The 15,713-nt window shown below is 40.0% G+C and overlaps 1 protein-coding gene across 1 annotated transcript; it reads right to left on the reverse strand.

Moving 5' to 3' along the window:
- Positions 1-5,507: 5,507 nt before the first annotated feature.
- Positions 5,508-15,294, reverse strand: LOC144520502 (C-type mannose receptor 2-like). Its single transcript, XM_078254252.1, has 6 exons — positions 15,202-15,294; positions 13,100-13,264; positions 12,162-12,386; positions 11,479-11,705; positions 9,158-9,480; positions 5,508-7,271 (listed from the first exon to the last, which is right to left on the reverse strand). Exons 2-6 carry the CDS (start codon positions 13,252-13,254, stop codon positions 7,080-7,082), a joined length of 1,122 nt encoding a protein of 373 aa, XP_078110378.1. The 5' UTR covers positions 13,255-13,264; positions 15,202-15,294; the 3' UTR covers positions 5,508-7,079.
- Positions 15,295-15,713: the final 419 nt, after the last annotated feature.

Genomic DNA, 15,713 nt, shown 5'->3' on the forward strand with positions numbered 1-15,713 from the left:
TTGGAGAGAGGGAAGGCAGACTTTTCAACTTACTTGTGGGTATAACGGCGTGCTGGGTTTTGTTTTCGGTCTCTGCTTGCGTTGCGAGTAATTGGTTACTATGGTCGAACAAACAAAGAAAAGAGCGATGACTACAGACGATGAAAACGAGTGAAAGTGAGATCTAAAAAGACACCTGCAATTGCCGCTCATCACCATAGGTGCCACCGAAGAAAACGTCGAGATTGTCACTTAAATCTTCCTTTGCTTCTACGTAAATTCATAATAAATTATTCATTTCATATTGACCACTTTAAAGTCTGGTTGAGTCTTACAGATGAGTAATTGTTACAAACCGTTAGGATCAGTTTACACAATGTGTAGATATTTAGCAAACAGACTGATTTCAATTTTCTTGCGTCATAAAAATGTCTGGCTGGAGGTTAAAACATTTCCAACTCGAGCAGATGTGTCTCCTCAACTCATGTCACCTGGAGTGAACCTGCCTCTGCTCTATCCACTGACTTTGTCTTCATGCTGCCTTTGCATTGTAATCTTTGCGTAACCAAATGTTTAATCACAGTAAGGTTGGCAGGCATGTTGCTGTTTTATAAGTTTACTGTACAAGCTGAGAACTTCCGTCCCAAGTCTCAGCCTGAAGGTTGCAGCTCTGTTCTCCCCTCTGAGCCAAAAACAGCCCATCAGTCTCTCGCAATGAGAGAGCAACTAACCGTTGCCAGCTGTCCCGTAAAAACGCTGTCACGGGCAGGAAAGCAGCCGCTGCCGATCCGATCCAGACAGATGAGGGAATGGATTCAAGGTGAGTGACGTCAAGAAGGAGCATTCAAGAGCTAATCGAGAGAATGTTAGAGTTGACAGAGCTTGTGGGAGGTGCTATGCAGCTTGGAAAGGAAACACTGCCTCAGGGGTACATTTTTGTTTTAGTGTATCAATTGATTGATGCACGGATGTAACTCCGGCTGTCATTAAAGGTGCACTATGAGTTCCTGCATGGATTCAGCGGGATTTCATTTTTATCGCAAAGCGTAGGCATCTGTCCTTGATCCGCTAGCTGCCTGCCCCCTTAATACACTGTGAAAAAGCCCGGTCTCGGGAGACAACACAGGGGTCGTAAACGTCAAACAAACATTAGGGGGACAGGATAGGCACCAAAATACAACAAACCACTCCAGCCAATCACCGACATGATGGTTGGGGGAGGGGGTGGGGGTTAGTGACAGTTAGTCAGTTAGTCATGACAGTTATGGAAACATGGGGGGAGGGGCGAGCTTGCTCTCTTTTGTTTGAAATTTACTAGGAACGTCAACAGAAGTAACGTCATGCAGGAATGCATAGTGCACCTTTAAACCTGTTACAGGAAGAGTCCTGCAGCATCTTTGAGTTTATATGGTTTGTATTGACTTTAATGGAAGCCAACCTTCTGTTTTTTTGTTCATCCACCTGACATAGCTTTCAGCTTCCCTAGCTGCATGGCTTTATGGATGGCAATGTTATTTTGTCGGTCTGTCAATTGGTCTGTCCTAATGAGTTTGGTGAACCTCTGACTTTTCTTCATGCGCCACCAGCAGGTCAACTTTTTAATTTATCAAGTGAAATACTGTATATCAAGATCCAGATGGATTTGCACAAACATTTGTTCAGATATTCATGTTCCCCAGAGGATGAAGTCTTATGACTTTGATGATCCTGTCTTTTCATCTGTTCATAATGGTTTTATGGTAAAAAATACTTTGTTTTATGACTAAAATACCTGCAAAACTAATGACATTCCCATTAGCATTAGCTGTACTTTGTGTTCAGAGCTAGATAGCTACACTTACACAAAAAAAACATAGGTTTGAATATATCCGAACATCTATTTTTGTGCATTATGTACATTAGAGGGCAAACCAATACAACGGAAGACACAACTATTTACAGTATTTCAACAGACATGCATTTTAAAAGATCTACATGCCGACACATTACAAAATAAACGAACGATAGAAGTGATTGAAATCTAGTCGTGTCCCCAGTTAGACATTTTCTTTGATGTCTTTGTGGCGTCTTCTTCATAGATGTATAATAAGGCCTTCGGTTTCAATAAGACCTTGAAACAAGTCATATTGCTTGGTTGTGACGCTCGGAAAAATGTATCCACTGATTCACAGACGTCTCTTTCGCCATGACCTCTATGAGAAAATGTCTTTTTGGGCCCCATGGCATCACGTGACGGACATGGAAGTTGTGATTCCACAGTTTGGCTGCTTAGTCAAATTGGGTTTGAAGCCCGGCGCACTTCCTGGGTCTTCTTCTTAACCCTTGTTTTTTAACTTCCAGTAGCGCCAGCCACATGAAACATCCTCAACACGTCCACTAACTTGCTGTGAACCATGGTGTGAATTCTCTGACCCATGGATGTATGGCTGGGCTCAATTGTTTAGGGAGCAACGGACCAGGCCCACGCCAGGAACAATATTCGAATGTACAGTATATTTATATATTTAAAATTAGAATATACTGTACGTTGAGAGCCCTACTATCTTCTCAGTTGTTAATATGATAAAGTATATATGTATTCTGTAAATACATTTCGAGAATGCTGGAGTGACTGAGATGTTTGGGTTTTCTCTGGAAGTGATCTATTCTGAGGATCGAGGATGGCAAGCTCTCTGTTAGATCACACAGCTGTGGACTAAAGTGTCTGCCTACATCAACAAAGCAAACAACAAAACTCTGACATCAACTTTTCCAAAGGTCAAGGCGAGAATGAGTCACGTCAGCTCAACTGCTGCAATTTTGTCAATTTTCATCTTAACTTCTAATCCACTTTAATCTCCCCTTGACGCAGATTCTTTTTTATTTCTTTGTACCAAATCTCTAAATACTATTAAAAGGGAATGAAATAAGACTAGCGTTTAACTCCTTAAAGGGTAAATACCGTTTTTTTCAACCTGGACCCTATTGTTGTGACCCTATGTTTTTGTGTGTAAGTGACTGATAGGAACAACAATGTTTGAAACCGGTCCAGTATTAAGCGTGAACGCTGTGAACGGCAGCCACAGACCCTATGGGTCAAATGTGGATCAACATTTTGGTCCACTAAAAGTGCTTTATTTTGCCACTGATAGGCTCAGATTATGTCAGACAACATTATGGAAAGGATCATTAAAGGAATATTAAGAAACCTCTTTAAGACCTTGTTGTTTAACCAGAAACAGCTCTAAAGTTGCTAGCTCTAAACCCACCAGACTCCATTTAAAAAATGTATACTTTTAGCGTGTATACAGCCAAAATATTTTCACATGTAAATCGGTAAACTACGCGTTTATTTCAACCAAAACTAGAGTTGTCATGGTTGGAAAAGTGGAAAGACAACCCAAAACGGCTTTGAATGAAGTGTATTTTACGATGCTAAAATTGTTGTTTATTTACATGGAGTCTGGTGGCTTTAGCAAACCAGAAACCTGAGAGGTCGACCTCCTAAGAAATCCTTTCCATAATGTTCGCAGACAGAATATTAATCTGAGCCTGTCAGTGGCAAAACACTCACTTTTGTGAATGTAAATACAAGCTACTAGACTGGGTAAACCCAGCCCGATCTGCCGGCGATTTGATTTCGCCCTGCAGCTCAGGCTGGAAACCTGTACGTTTATCTATCCTGCTTCCGTTACAATTTTGCGGGGACCAATCACAAACTGGCTTATCCACCTGCCGCGCTATTGGCGGGTTTAACAAGATGACGATAGAGAAGCGACCAAGCAGCTTCTTGTTTACATTCAGCCACTGAAGCGCAGCAACCCGCTGATGCCGCTGTCGCTGCAATGTCACCCGGATCGTTGGTCTGATTGGTTGAAGGACTATCCAATTGCGTACAGAGTCATTTGAAATATGCCCGTTGATCACGCCTCTTGTGTAGTAGAAAATACAGAGCAGAGTCCCCAGACTGATGTTCCATCTTAAAGGATTGAGCTTGGTCTGGTGATAGCCAGACTAACAAGCTGGACAATTGCCCTATCAACTTACATTGTAGCTTGTTTCGCCGCTGCCGACTGCAGCGGTCATGCGTAATACTGGACCAATGTCAAACGATTATTTGTGTCACTTAGACACAAGGTTGAAAAAAAAAAATGTTGTTACCCTTAAACAATAGATGGACAGCTATAGCTGATTTACTGCTGACAATATAACCACAAAGTCCCCATGGTGTTTCTAAGCCAGCTGGAAGAGTCAGGGTTCAGATTTCACAATTCATCAGATCTCTTTTAAGTTGGCCTCTTGGTTTCACTAGAAGACGGAAGCCTCTTGATTTTGTGTGAAACGTTTTGGGAAAGCATTAGCACTACGGAGGCAGTCTGAGATTGGTTTTCAATGTCACGATGTATGCGTGTGAGAGGGATATTTTTCAGTGTGTCAGCAGCCTGTCACCTTATGAGTATTTAATCGCACGTTACCTGGAAAACACAAAAAAATGGACTTGCTTCTTGAAAGACAAATGAGCAGATGCTCATTAGATCAACCTGCAATGACGTCAAGTCTTTCTTCATAACTAAAAAACTATTTGAGTAGTTTTTAAACATACCTTAATCCCAGAATTTAGGAATAAAGTGAAATATTGAATCATTTTTCAGTCAAACATGTTTTGGAAGGCACTCAGAAATTATTTGTTTTGGCGATGGAGGCTCCTCTTCAAAAACTACGCATATGGGGGATTTTAGAAAACAATGACAAACATAATTTAGAAATGTTGAGTTTTTGCTTTTGTTAATTTGTTTTATGAAGTTGTTTTTTAGTGCACTCCAGAAGCAACTTTCTTCACACTACACACAGAGAAACTATATTCATACAATTTCTGTCTGTGCGCGCACACACACACACACACACACACACGCACGGTTTCTAATAAGTCGCTGCCTTCCAGGAAAGGTTTCCATCGCTCGCTCATAAAGAGTGCATGACACATCTGTGAAACATTCATGACTGAATAGCTGCCAGATTCATTAAACAACACACGGAGGCAGCTAGCTGTGAAGAAACAGAAAGGTCCACTACAATACCATTCATCCGCCTTTATATTTTCCAGATATTCTTGTATTGATTCAATTATTTGTTTCAAAAACTAGAATCTTCTTGTTCGACTCAGCTATTTCACTCCCAAGATAGCAGAACAGTAATCCCATCAGCTGCTCAGCGCACACACACACACACACACACACTTTTGTTGTGGATGCACTGTGTGTGTGTGTGTGTGTGTGTGTGTGTGCCAACACCGATACTCTTCCTGCTGACTTCAGTGATTTACAGAGTGTGTTTCTCTTCACAGCAACACTCAGTGATCAATGACAGGAATCAGTTTCATCTCCAGTGTTTCCATTACAACATGGACATGATTCACAGTGAGTTATGAACACGAGTGGCCTGTGTCCATGTAAATTCTCCTTAAGCTAAACAGTGTGAAAAGTGAAACGTAGACACAAATAAGAAATGGCACAGGTTCTATTTTCTGTTTAAGGATCCGTTTATTGTGTTAATATTCTCAAAATACATGTAGGGAAATGCAACTGTATGGTCGTGATGGTCGTGAGCTAATCAACAGTAATAACCAAAAACTGTAATCATTGCAAACTATCACAAACAGTTAAAGCGTGAATAGCAGGGGGCAATTTTCTAGGGGCGATGCATGGGATTTCCCCCTTTCTGTTCTATATATCTCCGGTGGAGACAAAATGTATCCCCCCCTCTAAGTGATCAATGCTACTTCAACAATAGACCATATATTATTCACCTCAATATAATGAGCAGCTTTGGTCTGCTCTACACCAATATTTACTGATAAAGAATTGCTACGTGAAACCTACTCCCTACTAGGGGTTGCGCAGACTAATTGACTTTACTACTTCACAATGACGTTTTGAGCTTGACGTCGACTACTCGCTGATCATGTGGATTTTTTTACCAACAACATAGACATGTAGCACTGTCACTGACAAAAACACAGCTCTTTTGGAACTTCATTTGAAAGCCACGGAACATTTGGGACATAAGGACATGGCGTGAGACATTGAGCAGCGCTGCCTTGTAGCTGTTTGGATTTCGGCTACATTAAAGGACGTTTGCTAAAAGCTGTTGGTGTAAAGACACGCAGGAGCTACGTGCTATTGCTAACGTTACAGGCTGTCGAGCATCGGATCACTGGATCATCACACAGAGTCTGATCGGGCTGTGCACGATCACGGAATGCTTGTATCATGTGGACGCGCTGACAGTTTTGTTGTCATTACTTAGAATTCCTCATGGGAGCGACAGAAGCTACGCACTATAGCTTTAATAGCCATTTCAATTGTGTGCACACCTAACTATACATAAACGCAATGCATTGGTTGCCAACGAGGACGGACAATAGATTTTGCACTGACCGTTTGTTACGGCAAACTATTGATTGACTGACTATCATGGAGATGCGCAGACATAATTACCGGGAATGGTGTGCGTGAAGTTACCACTGGTAAACCCATAGTGTGAGTAGCGGTGTTGAAGCACAAACTGAAAAACGGGTAACGTCAGTTAAGGTCGATGCAAAAGCGCTTGCTGATAAATTGGACAGGTTGCAAAATGCTAGAAAGGCTAAGCTACAGAAAGCAAGCATCTTAAGAAAATCAATACAAGGGTTGTAATTAAAGGGTGATAAAATACAGCTAGCTACAATGCAAAGCATTCTCTCCTCCTGTGATTTTTATAAGACTAGTGACTTGTGAAAAAAATGTCAATGACGTCATCAGCGACTAGTCGACGTCGACTTGACTTTCATCATATCAGAGTCAACTTTAAATCAGTTTCTTTATCATTTGATTTAAATTACTAACTTCTAATAAGCTGATACATGACTAAGTCTATGAGAGACTCGCTTGTTAAATAGAGTTGAGTCAAAGTTTACTTTAAGAGAGTTCTTTATAAAGTTTGATCAAATGTTTGCAAAGTTATTAGTATGATACATATTCCCTTAATGTGTTAAAAAACATACACAGTTGTATATATCTATCGCCATCTAATGAAATAAACTTCTGCTAGTGACCACCCTGATGCAGATGATAGGGGTGATGTCAGGATGTGCTATAACACAGGAAGTTCCTTTTCTCAGAACAGTCTTTGGCCTCCACGCTGCCTGTGCTGTTCTTGGACAAGGCTCCACAGTGCTGCACCAGGGGTGGGCAGAGGGGCAGGTCAGAGTACAACATACTCTGCCCGTTCACCCACAGCCATTCACCGGCCAGGAAACGGAGGCCTGCCCACACCTAAGGAGAGGAAAGATCTAATGAGCCTCCACCTGCTGTCCACAAAGCATTTTCCCCCTGTAGACCACCATCATTATGAAAGAGACATCTACAAAACTGCAAACAAGGTCACTTATAACTATTTGTATAATTAATTTTCAAACCATTAAGGTTTAACATAAATTTGTACATTCCAAGAGCCTAGAAAAGCTATGTTTACGTGCATGATGTAATCTCAATGTGAAGTTTATGAGCCGTGCTGGTGGGAACTGGGAGAAAGAGATTATGAGCAGATGCAGCAGGCCGCACATCACAGAAGCATATGTGCTTGGTAAAGCTTTGACTGGAGTAAATGGGCACCATCTTAGAGTTCAGTAAACAGTACTTAATCATAATTATAATAATAATCACAATCACTGTGTTTTTTACGTCTTGAGGATCACATTGATGTACAATGGGACTCAGGCGCAGAGCAACACAAAAGTAACCCCATAACAAATTGTGTGTGTTCACATTGTGGTCATTAATTCCAGAGCATTAATTACAGGGCAGATATTTGTATTTTAAGGTTCACCTGATCCGTTTCCTTTGCACTACGTCTTCACACAAATACTGGAAATGGCTATCAATGTGTTGTTTAAATGAACCGAGCAATAAAACACAACACATCTATTTTAGCGTCCTTGTTGTCTCCACATAATGACTTAAAGCTCATGAACATACCGAAGTCAGAAGAACGGCTTTCCAACCCAGTAATGGGACCCTCCGAGGAGCACATGAATGCACCACTGGCTTTGGCAAAGGTCTACGCTTTCTGAGTGCTATTCCAGTTTTTTTGTATGTATTATGTGTATTCTGTTTATTTAACAGGGACAATGCTCAGTGCATTTATTGCACCAGCTGTAGCTAAAGTCATTTTAAGCAGTCAATTCACAGCAAGACGGTCCTGATTGGAGTCTTTCTAAGTCAGGGTTTCAATGTTTCCCTGTGTTTTTCCTTTCACAGTCCAATAATATGCTGGTCCGGATAACTCAAAAATGCTGTGAATGTAAGAGTGACTGGTTGTCTTTCCTTCTGTATGCTTTAAATCAACTGGCACACTCTCCAGGATGTACCCTGTCTCTCACCTGTATCACCATGTATAGGTGAAGGGGAATAAAAATGTAAAGATTTTGTGTTATTCATGACGATGGGTGAAGTGTCACATGACTGTACCTTTCACACATATCAAAGATGTAGTGTCAAAAAAAAAGGAATGGTTGTACAGATGAAGTACCATAGAATTTCCCCTCCAAGCCGGAGGCCTTCTGACTGCCAGCTAACTGGTAGAAAATAAATGATTTAAAAAAGCTTATGTTACGTTTGCTCTGGGGGAAAATAACACGTTCATTCTGTTCCCCTTAAAGGGGAACTATGCAGGGTTTTTTTTAGCTTAATTTACCTTAACTGAACAGCTTCGGAGTCATTGGAATGGTTATATAACATTTTTCGGGTTGAATGTTGGTCGTCTCGCTTCCCCCTAGCGCCTGTGGGCAGAAAAACCACCCTTGCAACTTTTGCAGGAAGTATCGTGTGATATCAGGTCTTGCGATGTAACGAATTGCTTGGCTAGCTATAAGAACTAGGTAGCGATGGAGTTTTTCACACTATCGGCATGGCTGAGCCGGCAAAAAAGAAGCAGAAAGCTAGGAAAGCATTGTCAAAGGAACAGAGAAAGAGAAAACAGTAGACTGACCGGGCAAGGAGTCAGACACAAGTAAACATAGGAGCTGCCAAATATCTATTCTGAAGCTGTAGGGGGAGCTCTATAGAGAAACCTGTGAGCAAACAGCGAAGAAATTGCCAAAACTGCATAGCGCCTAGCACCTATAAAAACATTTCTTACATGTGACTGAAAATGAACCCACCTCCTCAGTGTTGGCCTCCATGACCTTGTTCATCACGTAGTCGTGGTCTTCTCCAGGCTGCACGCTGACCAGCTCGTAGCGAAGGTTTGGTAGGAAGGTTGAAATGAGAGCTCGGCAGTGCTCCAGCGCCTTCTCCCACGTCTTGTTCTCCTTTACCAGGACCAGGTTGTCAGCGAAGCAGAGGAAGGGAAATCGAGCAGAGCAGCTTTGGGTAGCCATTGTTTTGCTCTTCGAGGAGATGGAAACACAGTCGTTGTTCCCTGGCTCATTCGATGCCCAATTTCTGTACTCTGACAGCCCAGTGCTCCACCTCCATGTTCCCCCTGCAGAACAGATGTTTGAAACTTCAGCAACACAGTTGAGATGAAAGTCTGATTACGGTTTGTCAAAAAGTTAACTATCCATCCCAACATCAGCTTTTTGGCTAACGATGGGGATTGAGCTGTATTTTGCAAGAAAACAGGAAAAAATAACTAGGGATGCTAATTTCTTTCTGACCGTTAGCCGACCCTCGTAAACAGAGCATTAACCTAAGCAGGGAACGGAGTCCCAGTTCACAGTGCGGGAAGCTTAGACATACTTTCCACGTTCGGTGGACAGCTGCAGACTTGTTTTCGGTCGCGCAGCCACAACGTTAAATGTACTGTCATGAACACATGCAGCCACTTTCCTCGAGGAGATGGAAACACAGTCGTCGTTACCTGGCTCATTCCATGTCCAATTTCTGACAGCCCTGTGCTCCACCTCCAATGTTCTGTGAAAACTTCACCAACACTGATGAGATGAAAGTTACTGTTTGTCAGAAAGTCAACTATCCATCCCAACATCAGCTTTTTGGCCAAAGTTGGGGGTTGAACTAGTGATGCTAATTTAGAGTTTTTCTGTCTGATAGCCAACCCTCGAAAAACGATTATTAACTGAAAACCGACAAGCAGGCAACAGATTCCCAGTTCACCGTCCGGGAGGCTCGGACATACTTTCCATGTTCCGTGGACATTTGTGGACTTGCATCAGTGGACACATGGTGCCTTTTTCCTCGAATCGGGTGCGCGACCGACACACTACATCTGTCCACCGTCTGCACTTCATCTACCAGCACGGTTGTCAGCTGTGGGACTGCCGCGCATACTCTGCGTGTAGGACGGTCGATTTAACTCGCCAGTCCTCATGAATGTAGTGGTCACAATGTATGTGTCACGTAGTTTTCCGCTGTGAGCGCTGTCTAGCAGAACGCCACGATCAGAAAAGAAGAGCTTAAAACGCAACTTGTTAATGTAAAGTAAGCAATAGCAAGTTAACTAGCAGTTAAGAAATAGATTGTATAGTATATAGTATTTTGCAAATTACTTATTATTTTTGTTTAACTCAGAGATCTTCAACAGGGGGTCCAGGAACTGCAGGGGTTCCTCAGAGTTACTGCAGGGGGCCACCTCATTATTTTTAGTTGTTAATTTTTTTAAAGATTTTTCTTCAACATTCAATTCAAATAACTTTATTTCTCCCTGAGGGGAAATGTTTTTACTTTAAATCTAACATATTAGCAAATATAAATCAGCCTATTTGTGAAAAAACAACATTGATGGTAGTCTTACTGGCCTAAAGGTAATATAGCCATCCACAGATACAGGTAATCCTAAGGATTGACTGTGCCACGTGTATGTTTAACATTAAAACGTAATTTATAAAATAATGCCAACAATTATTTCAATACCTTTGTATTCTATGCACCATGAAAATGTATGTATAAAGGTTTTAGACCGCCCTACACATTATTTTAGGCCCAGTTTAAGATGCAACTTAATTTTATACAATATACTGTATGTAGTAGGGGGTCCCTGCATGCTCCGTCTGTCTTACAGTTAAAGGGTCTTTGGCCTAAAAAATGTTGAAGACCCCTGGTTTAACTGATAGTAGCATCATATCCGTCTAAATTCTTATGTCAGTTACTAAGTATATAAAATGTATTTATATAGCGCTTTTCACAGATACAAATGACAAAGTGCTTTACATAAACCTGCAATATGATACATATTAAAACTGTGCATGGTAAAAATCATAAAGTAATACATAAAAAATAGAATAAAAAAATGAATGGTCAAACTGTTAATTATTAACATCCCTAAAAACAACATAGCAGGGTTTTTTTACTCCATGGTACATGTTTCAGAATGTAGACTAATTTGATTATAGCAATCCTCAACTCCTTTCGCCACTCTGTAGGAATATTCCATAGGGTGTATTGCATGGTCAGTTTTCTTAATATGAATATGATATGAATACATAAGTGCAGTTTATAGGATGCAATTATGTTGGTCTTATACCTTCTCTGTGCAGTCCAGTCCAGACTGGAAAATCCTGCTCATGGACAGAGTATAGGTCGGAACTGTATAGGAAAGTTGCCAGATCTCTGTATTTCTTACTCTGGCAATACTGCTGGGCCTCAGACCATGACTTCGACTGTGGTATAAATGTGTATTCGTATGTGATCCAGCTTGTGTCCTCGAGACAAAAGAAAAAGTAGTATTCATCACAACTTCTGGCGTGAAACCTTCAAGAGAAATATGAACAACAAAATTACAAAGAGCAAGAATTTGATGCCTGAACTCAATGTATCCTTTTCAGAAGAACATTGTGCTTACAGTTGACTGCGTTTTTCATATTAGGACCAGACCAATGTTTTTGCAGATTTACTACAAATATAAAAGCGTTTGCACAACTGCTGTCCATTTTACAATTCAAATCATGCTTTTGAATTTTGAGTGTGGCCCCTATACCCTCCTATATTGTGACAAAGAGAGCTCAATGTGCAACACATGCAAATAGACCAAACACAAGCAAATTAGGAAACATAGAAATACAGAAACGTTGCAAGTAATAAATATAAGTAACATAAGTAATATATATATATATATATATATATATATATATATATATATATATATAAAACAACATTCAAAAAAATTGTATAAGTCTTTAAAAATGGTGTTAGAACAATCTCCATTACTTTTGGCTGGTGTAATAGACGACAGCACAGTTTTCGTTGTATGGCTCGTTGTTCCCCCAGTAGTACTGATTTTGGCCAGAGACATTCATTCCATATTTATGAGACCAAATCCAGGAGATTCCATCGAGTTTGTGCAAGCTGATCCATGCATGATAAGGCACCACATTTATGCTGTCTGCATCTGACTGCGTAAAGATGGTGGCCAAATCAGTGTAGGAAGTTAATCTGTTCGAATAAAAAGTATTTGCAACTACATCCGTCAAAATACAAGTGATTCAAAACTAAATTCTACTTATAGTAGAGGAGGTTTTACATGGCTGACGGGAACGTCATAAGTTTTGCAGATATTTGTTCATAAAACAAAGCATTGGACAAATTGGAACTTTGACTTAATGACTGCACTCAATTAAAAATGTAAGTAAAGGGTTAACCAAAGTTACTATTAACTGTACTGCATTGTATTATGGACAAGTGATGCTGATCTACTTAATTATATCCTATTAATTCTTAATTCTATTTAATTTGCAATGTTACATTCAAGCCTTAATTACAAATTCTAACTTATTTTCTTTTAACCTTCATTTAACCAGGAAGTGCCGTGAGATTTAAATCTCTTTTTGGAGGGAGATGTGGCCAAGACAGTGCACCATAACAAGAGAAGAAAATTATAAAATAGAACACAGTCAAGAGACAACAGATACATCATACAAATACAAAAGCCAGTTTAGGAATAGCAACTGCACTCTTTAGTTTTTTTATTCAGAGTTTTAAACTCTCCCAGGGAGACCGAATCAATAAGCTGATGTGTTATGAAGATTATTCCATGACCAGGGGGCAAAAGAGAAGAAAGATGTGCTGCCAAGTTCTGAACAAATCCTGGTTACCTGGTCACTTCTAATAGCTATTTATGTAAATGTCAATAAAACGTAAAAGCTCACTTCCTGCAGTAGCTTTGAGCGTCCTGCCAGGTGTAATGCTTTGAGATGTACGAGTAATCTCTCCGCACCACTGATCCCAGTCCAGATGCAGTACTGCTCAGGCTGAGGAGGAGGAGGAGGAGGAGGAAGGGTCCTGAACTCTTCATCATCATCATCTTCAGAATTCTGTTGTACAGAGAGCATTGTATTTATTTGACCCTTTCGCTGCCCCCTCACTCTGAAATCTCTCCAATTGTGCATGTTTAAGTGCTGAGCATGTGTGTGTATTACAGGCCTGTATGTAGTGTGTTCCAACAACAGAGTGCAACAAGTGTAATTTCCCCCCGGGGATCAATAAAGTATACAAATTATAAAAAAAAAAAAAAAAGTGTATTCATATGTGGTCCAGCTTGTGTTCTCGAGACAAAAGAAAAAGTAGTATTCATCACAACTTCTGGCTTGAAACCTTCAAGAGAAATATGAACAACAAAATTACAAAGAGCAAGAATTTGATGCCTGAACTCAATGTATCCTTTCCAGAAGAACATTGTGCTTACAGTTGACTGCGTTTTTCATATTAGGACCAGACCAATGTTTTTGCAGATTTAGCCTATTTACTACAAATATAAAAGCGTTTGCACAACTGCTGTCCATTTTACAATTCAAATCATGCTTTTGAATTTTGAGTGTGGCCCCTATACCCTCCTATATTGTGGCAAAGAGAGCTCAATGTGCAACACATGCAAATAGACCAAACACAAGCAAATTAGGAAACATAGAAATACAGAAACATTGCAAGTAATAAATATAAGTAACATAATATATATATATATATATATATATATATATATATATATATATATATATATATATATATATATATATATATGAAAATAAACAAGATTGAAATAATAAAAATAAAAATTATATATATATACATACACACACACACACACATATATACACACATATATATATATATATATATATACACACACACAAACAAAATAAATAAGAGAGAAAGTGGATATTCAAGACCGTACAAGTAGGCTATATGTGCAGGTTTTCTGAGGTCCCTGAGTCTCCAAGGAGGTACAAGCACAAACACAACAGGATTTATTCCTGCTTAATTTTCAGTTTTGTGGGAGGACTTCAAGTTTCTCAAAATAAAATAGTAGAGGGGCCCATTGTATCATGGAATTTTTGGGTCGACCCTCTAATGCAATATTTTATCTTTTCTAGCTTAAGGAATAGGATCAGGTCTTTCATCCAGGAGGTGGTTTTGGGTGGATGTGCTGATTTCCACTCCAACAGGATTCTTCTCCGGGCCAGGAGAGTTGAAAAAGCAAGCACATTTTTAATTTTATTTGTCATTGATATACCCTCCACTGGAACTCCAAAAATAGCCATTTCAGCACTGGGTTGAATAGCTCTGCTAAAAGCTTCAGATAAAGTTCGAAATATCGTAGTCCAAAAATTATATAGCTTATTACAGGACCAGAACATATGGGCCAGGTCGGCCTTAGCAACATGACAACGTTCACATTTTTCACTTACATTAGAATATATCTTAGAGAGTCTGACTCTACTATAATGGATTCGATGGAGAACCTTGAACTGAATCAAGCCAAGGCGGGCACATGAGGTGGACCCATTTACTCTATATAATGCACCATCCCACGCTGCATCTGAGATATTTATTCCAAGTTCTTCCACCCAATCTGCTCTGATCTTATCGAGCGATACTTTAAGTGGTGCGATACTATTATAGATTTTTGAGATGAGACCTCTATGATGCATGGGAATTTGCAGAGTGATATCTATTCCTTTTTTTTAGAGGTAAATTAGGAAAGCATGGGCTAATGGTACAAACAAACTGGCGAATCTGAAGCTAGAACAGTTTAGACCACTGTAAGTTAAATTTGGAGAAAAGAGCATCAAATGTAGCAAAAGTACCATCTATGTAGAGATCACTGAATTTACTTAATCCTGCCCTTAGCCACTGGACAAAGACAGGATCTAATTTGGCTGGGAGAAAGACATGATTATTGCAGATGGGACTATAAAGAGAGAAGTCCGTAAAATTTAAATTTTGTCTAAATTGTCTAACAACCACACGTTACCTGTCTGTTATTTTTGTCGTTTCTTGTTCCGCGACGTGTTCAGTCAGAAACACCCGTTGCTGTCCGATGAGTCCAACATCAAGCTGAACATCTCACTCCTTTGAGTTCCACGTATGAGAACGATCATTTGACTAGCAGTCACACTTAAACCAGCTCTCATTTGAATGTTGGCAAATGAAGCAGATATTTACCTACAGTACTGAAAAAAACAGATCCTGGTGTTGCTTAAGAGACACCAAGAAGCAGGCAAATAAAACTGTTGCATCATTGTTGGCTACTGTTCAGAGTTGCATCAGAACGTCTTCAAGATGGTTAAAGTCAACAGTTCAGACACAGGTGTCAAGCGTCAGTGCCAGAATCCATCAGCGGTTCCATTTCCTATGAAGACAAACTGTTTGGTGCCAGCAAAAATATTATGCCAATCTTTTACAGGGCAACAATAGAGTCCATCTTAACAGCACAGTATCACCAGCTGGTTTGGGAAATGTAACTGTTAAATCTAAGCCTAAATC

This window comes from Sander vitreus, chromosome 1, assembly GCF_031162955.1.
Source record: "Sander vitreus isolate 19-12246 chromosome 1, sanVit1, whole genome shotgun sequence".
NCBI classification, from domain to species: Eukaryota; Metazoa; Chordata; class Actinopteri; order Perciformes; family Percidae; genus Sander; species Sander vitreus.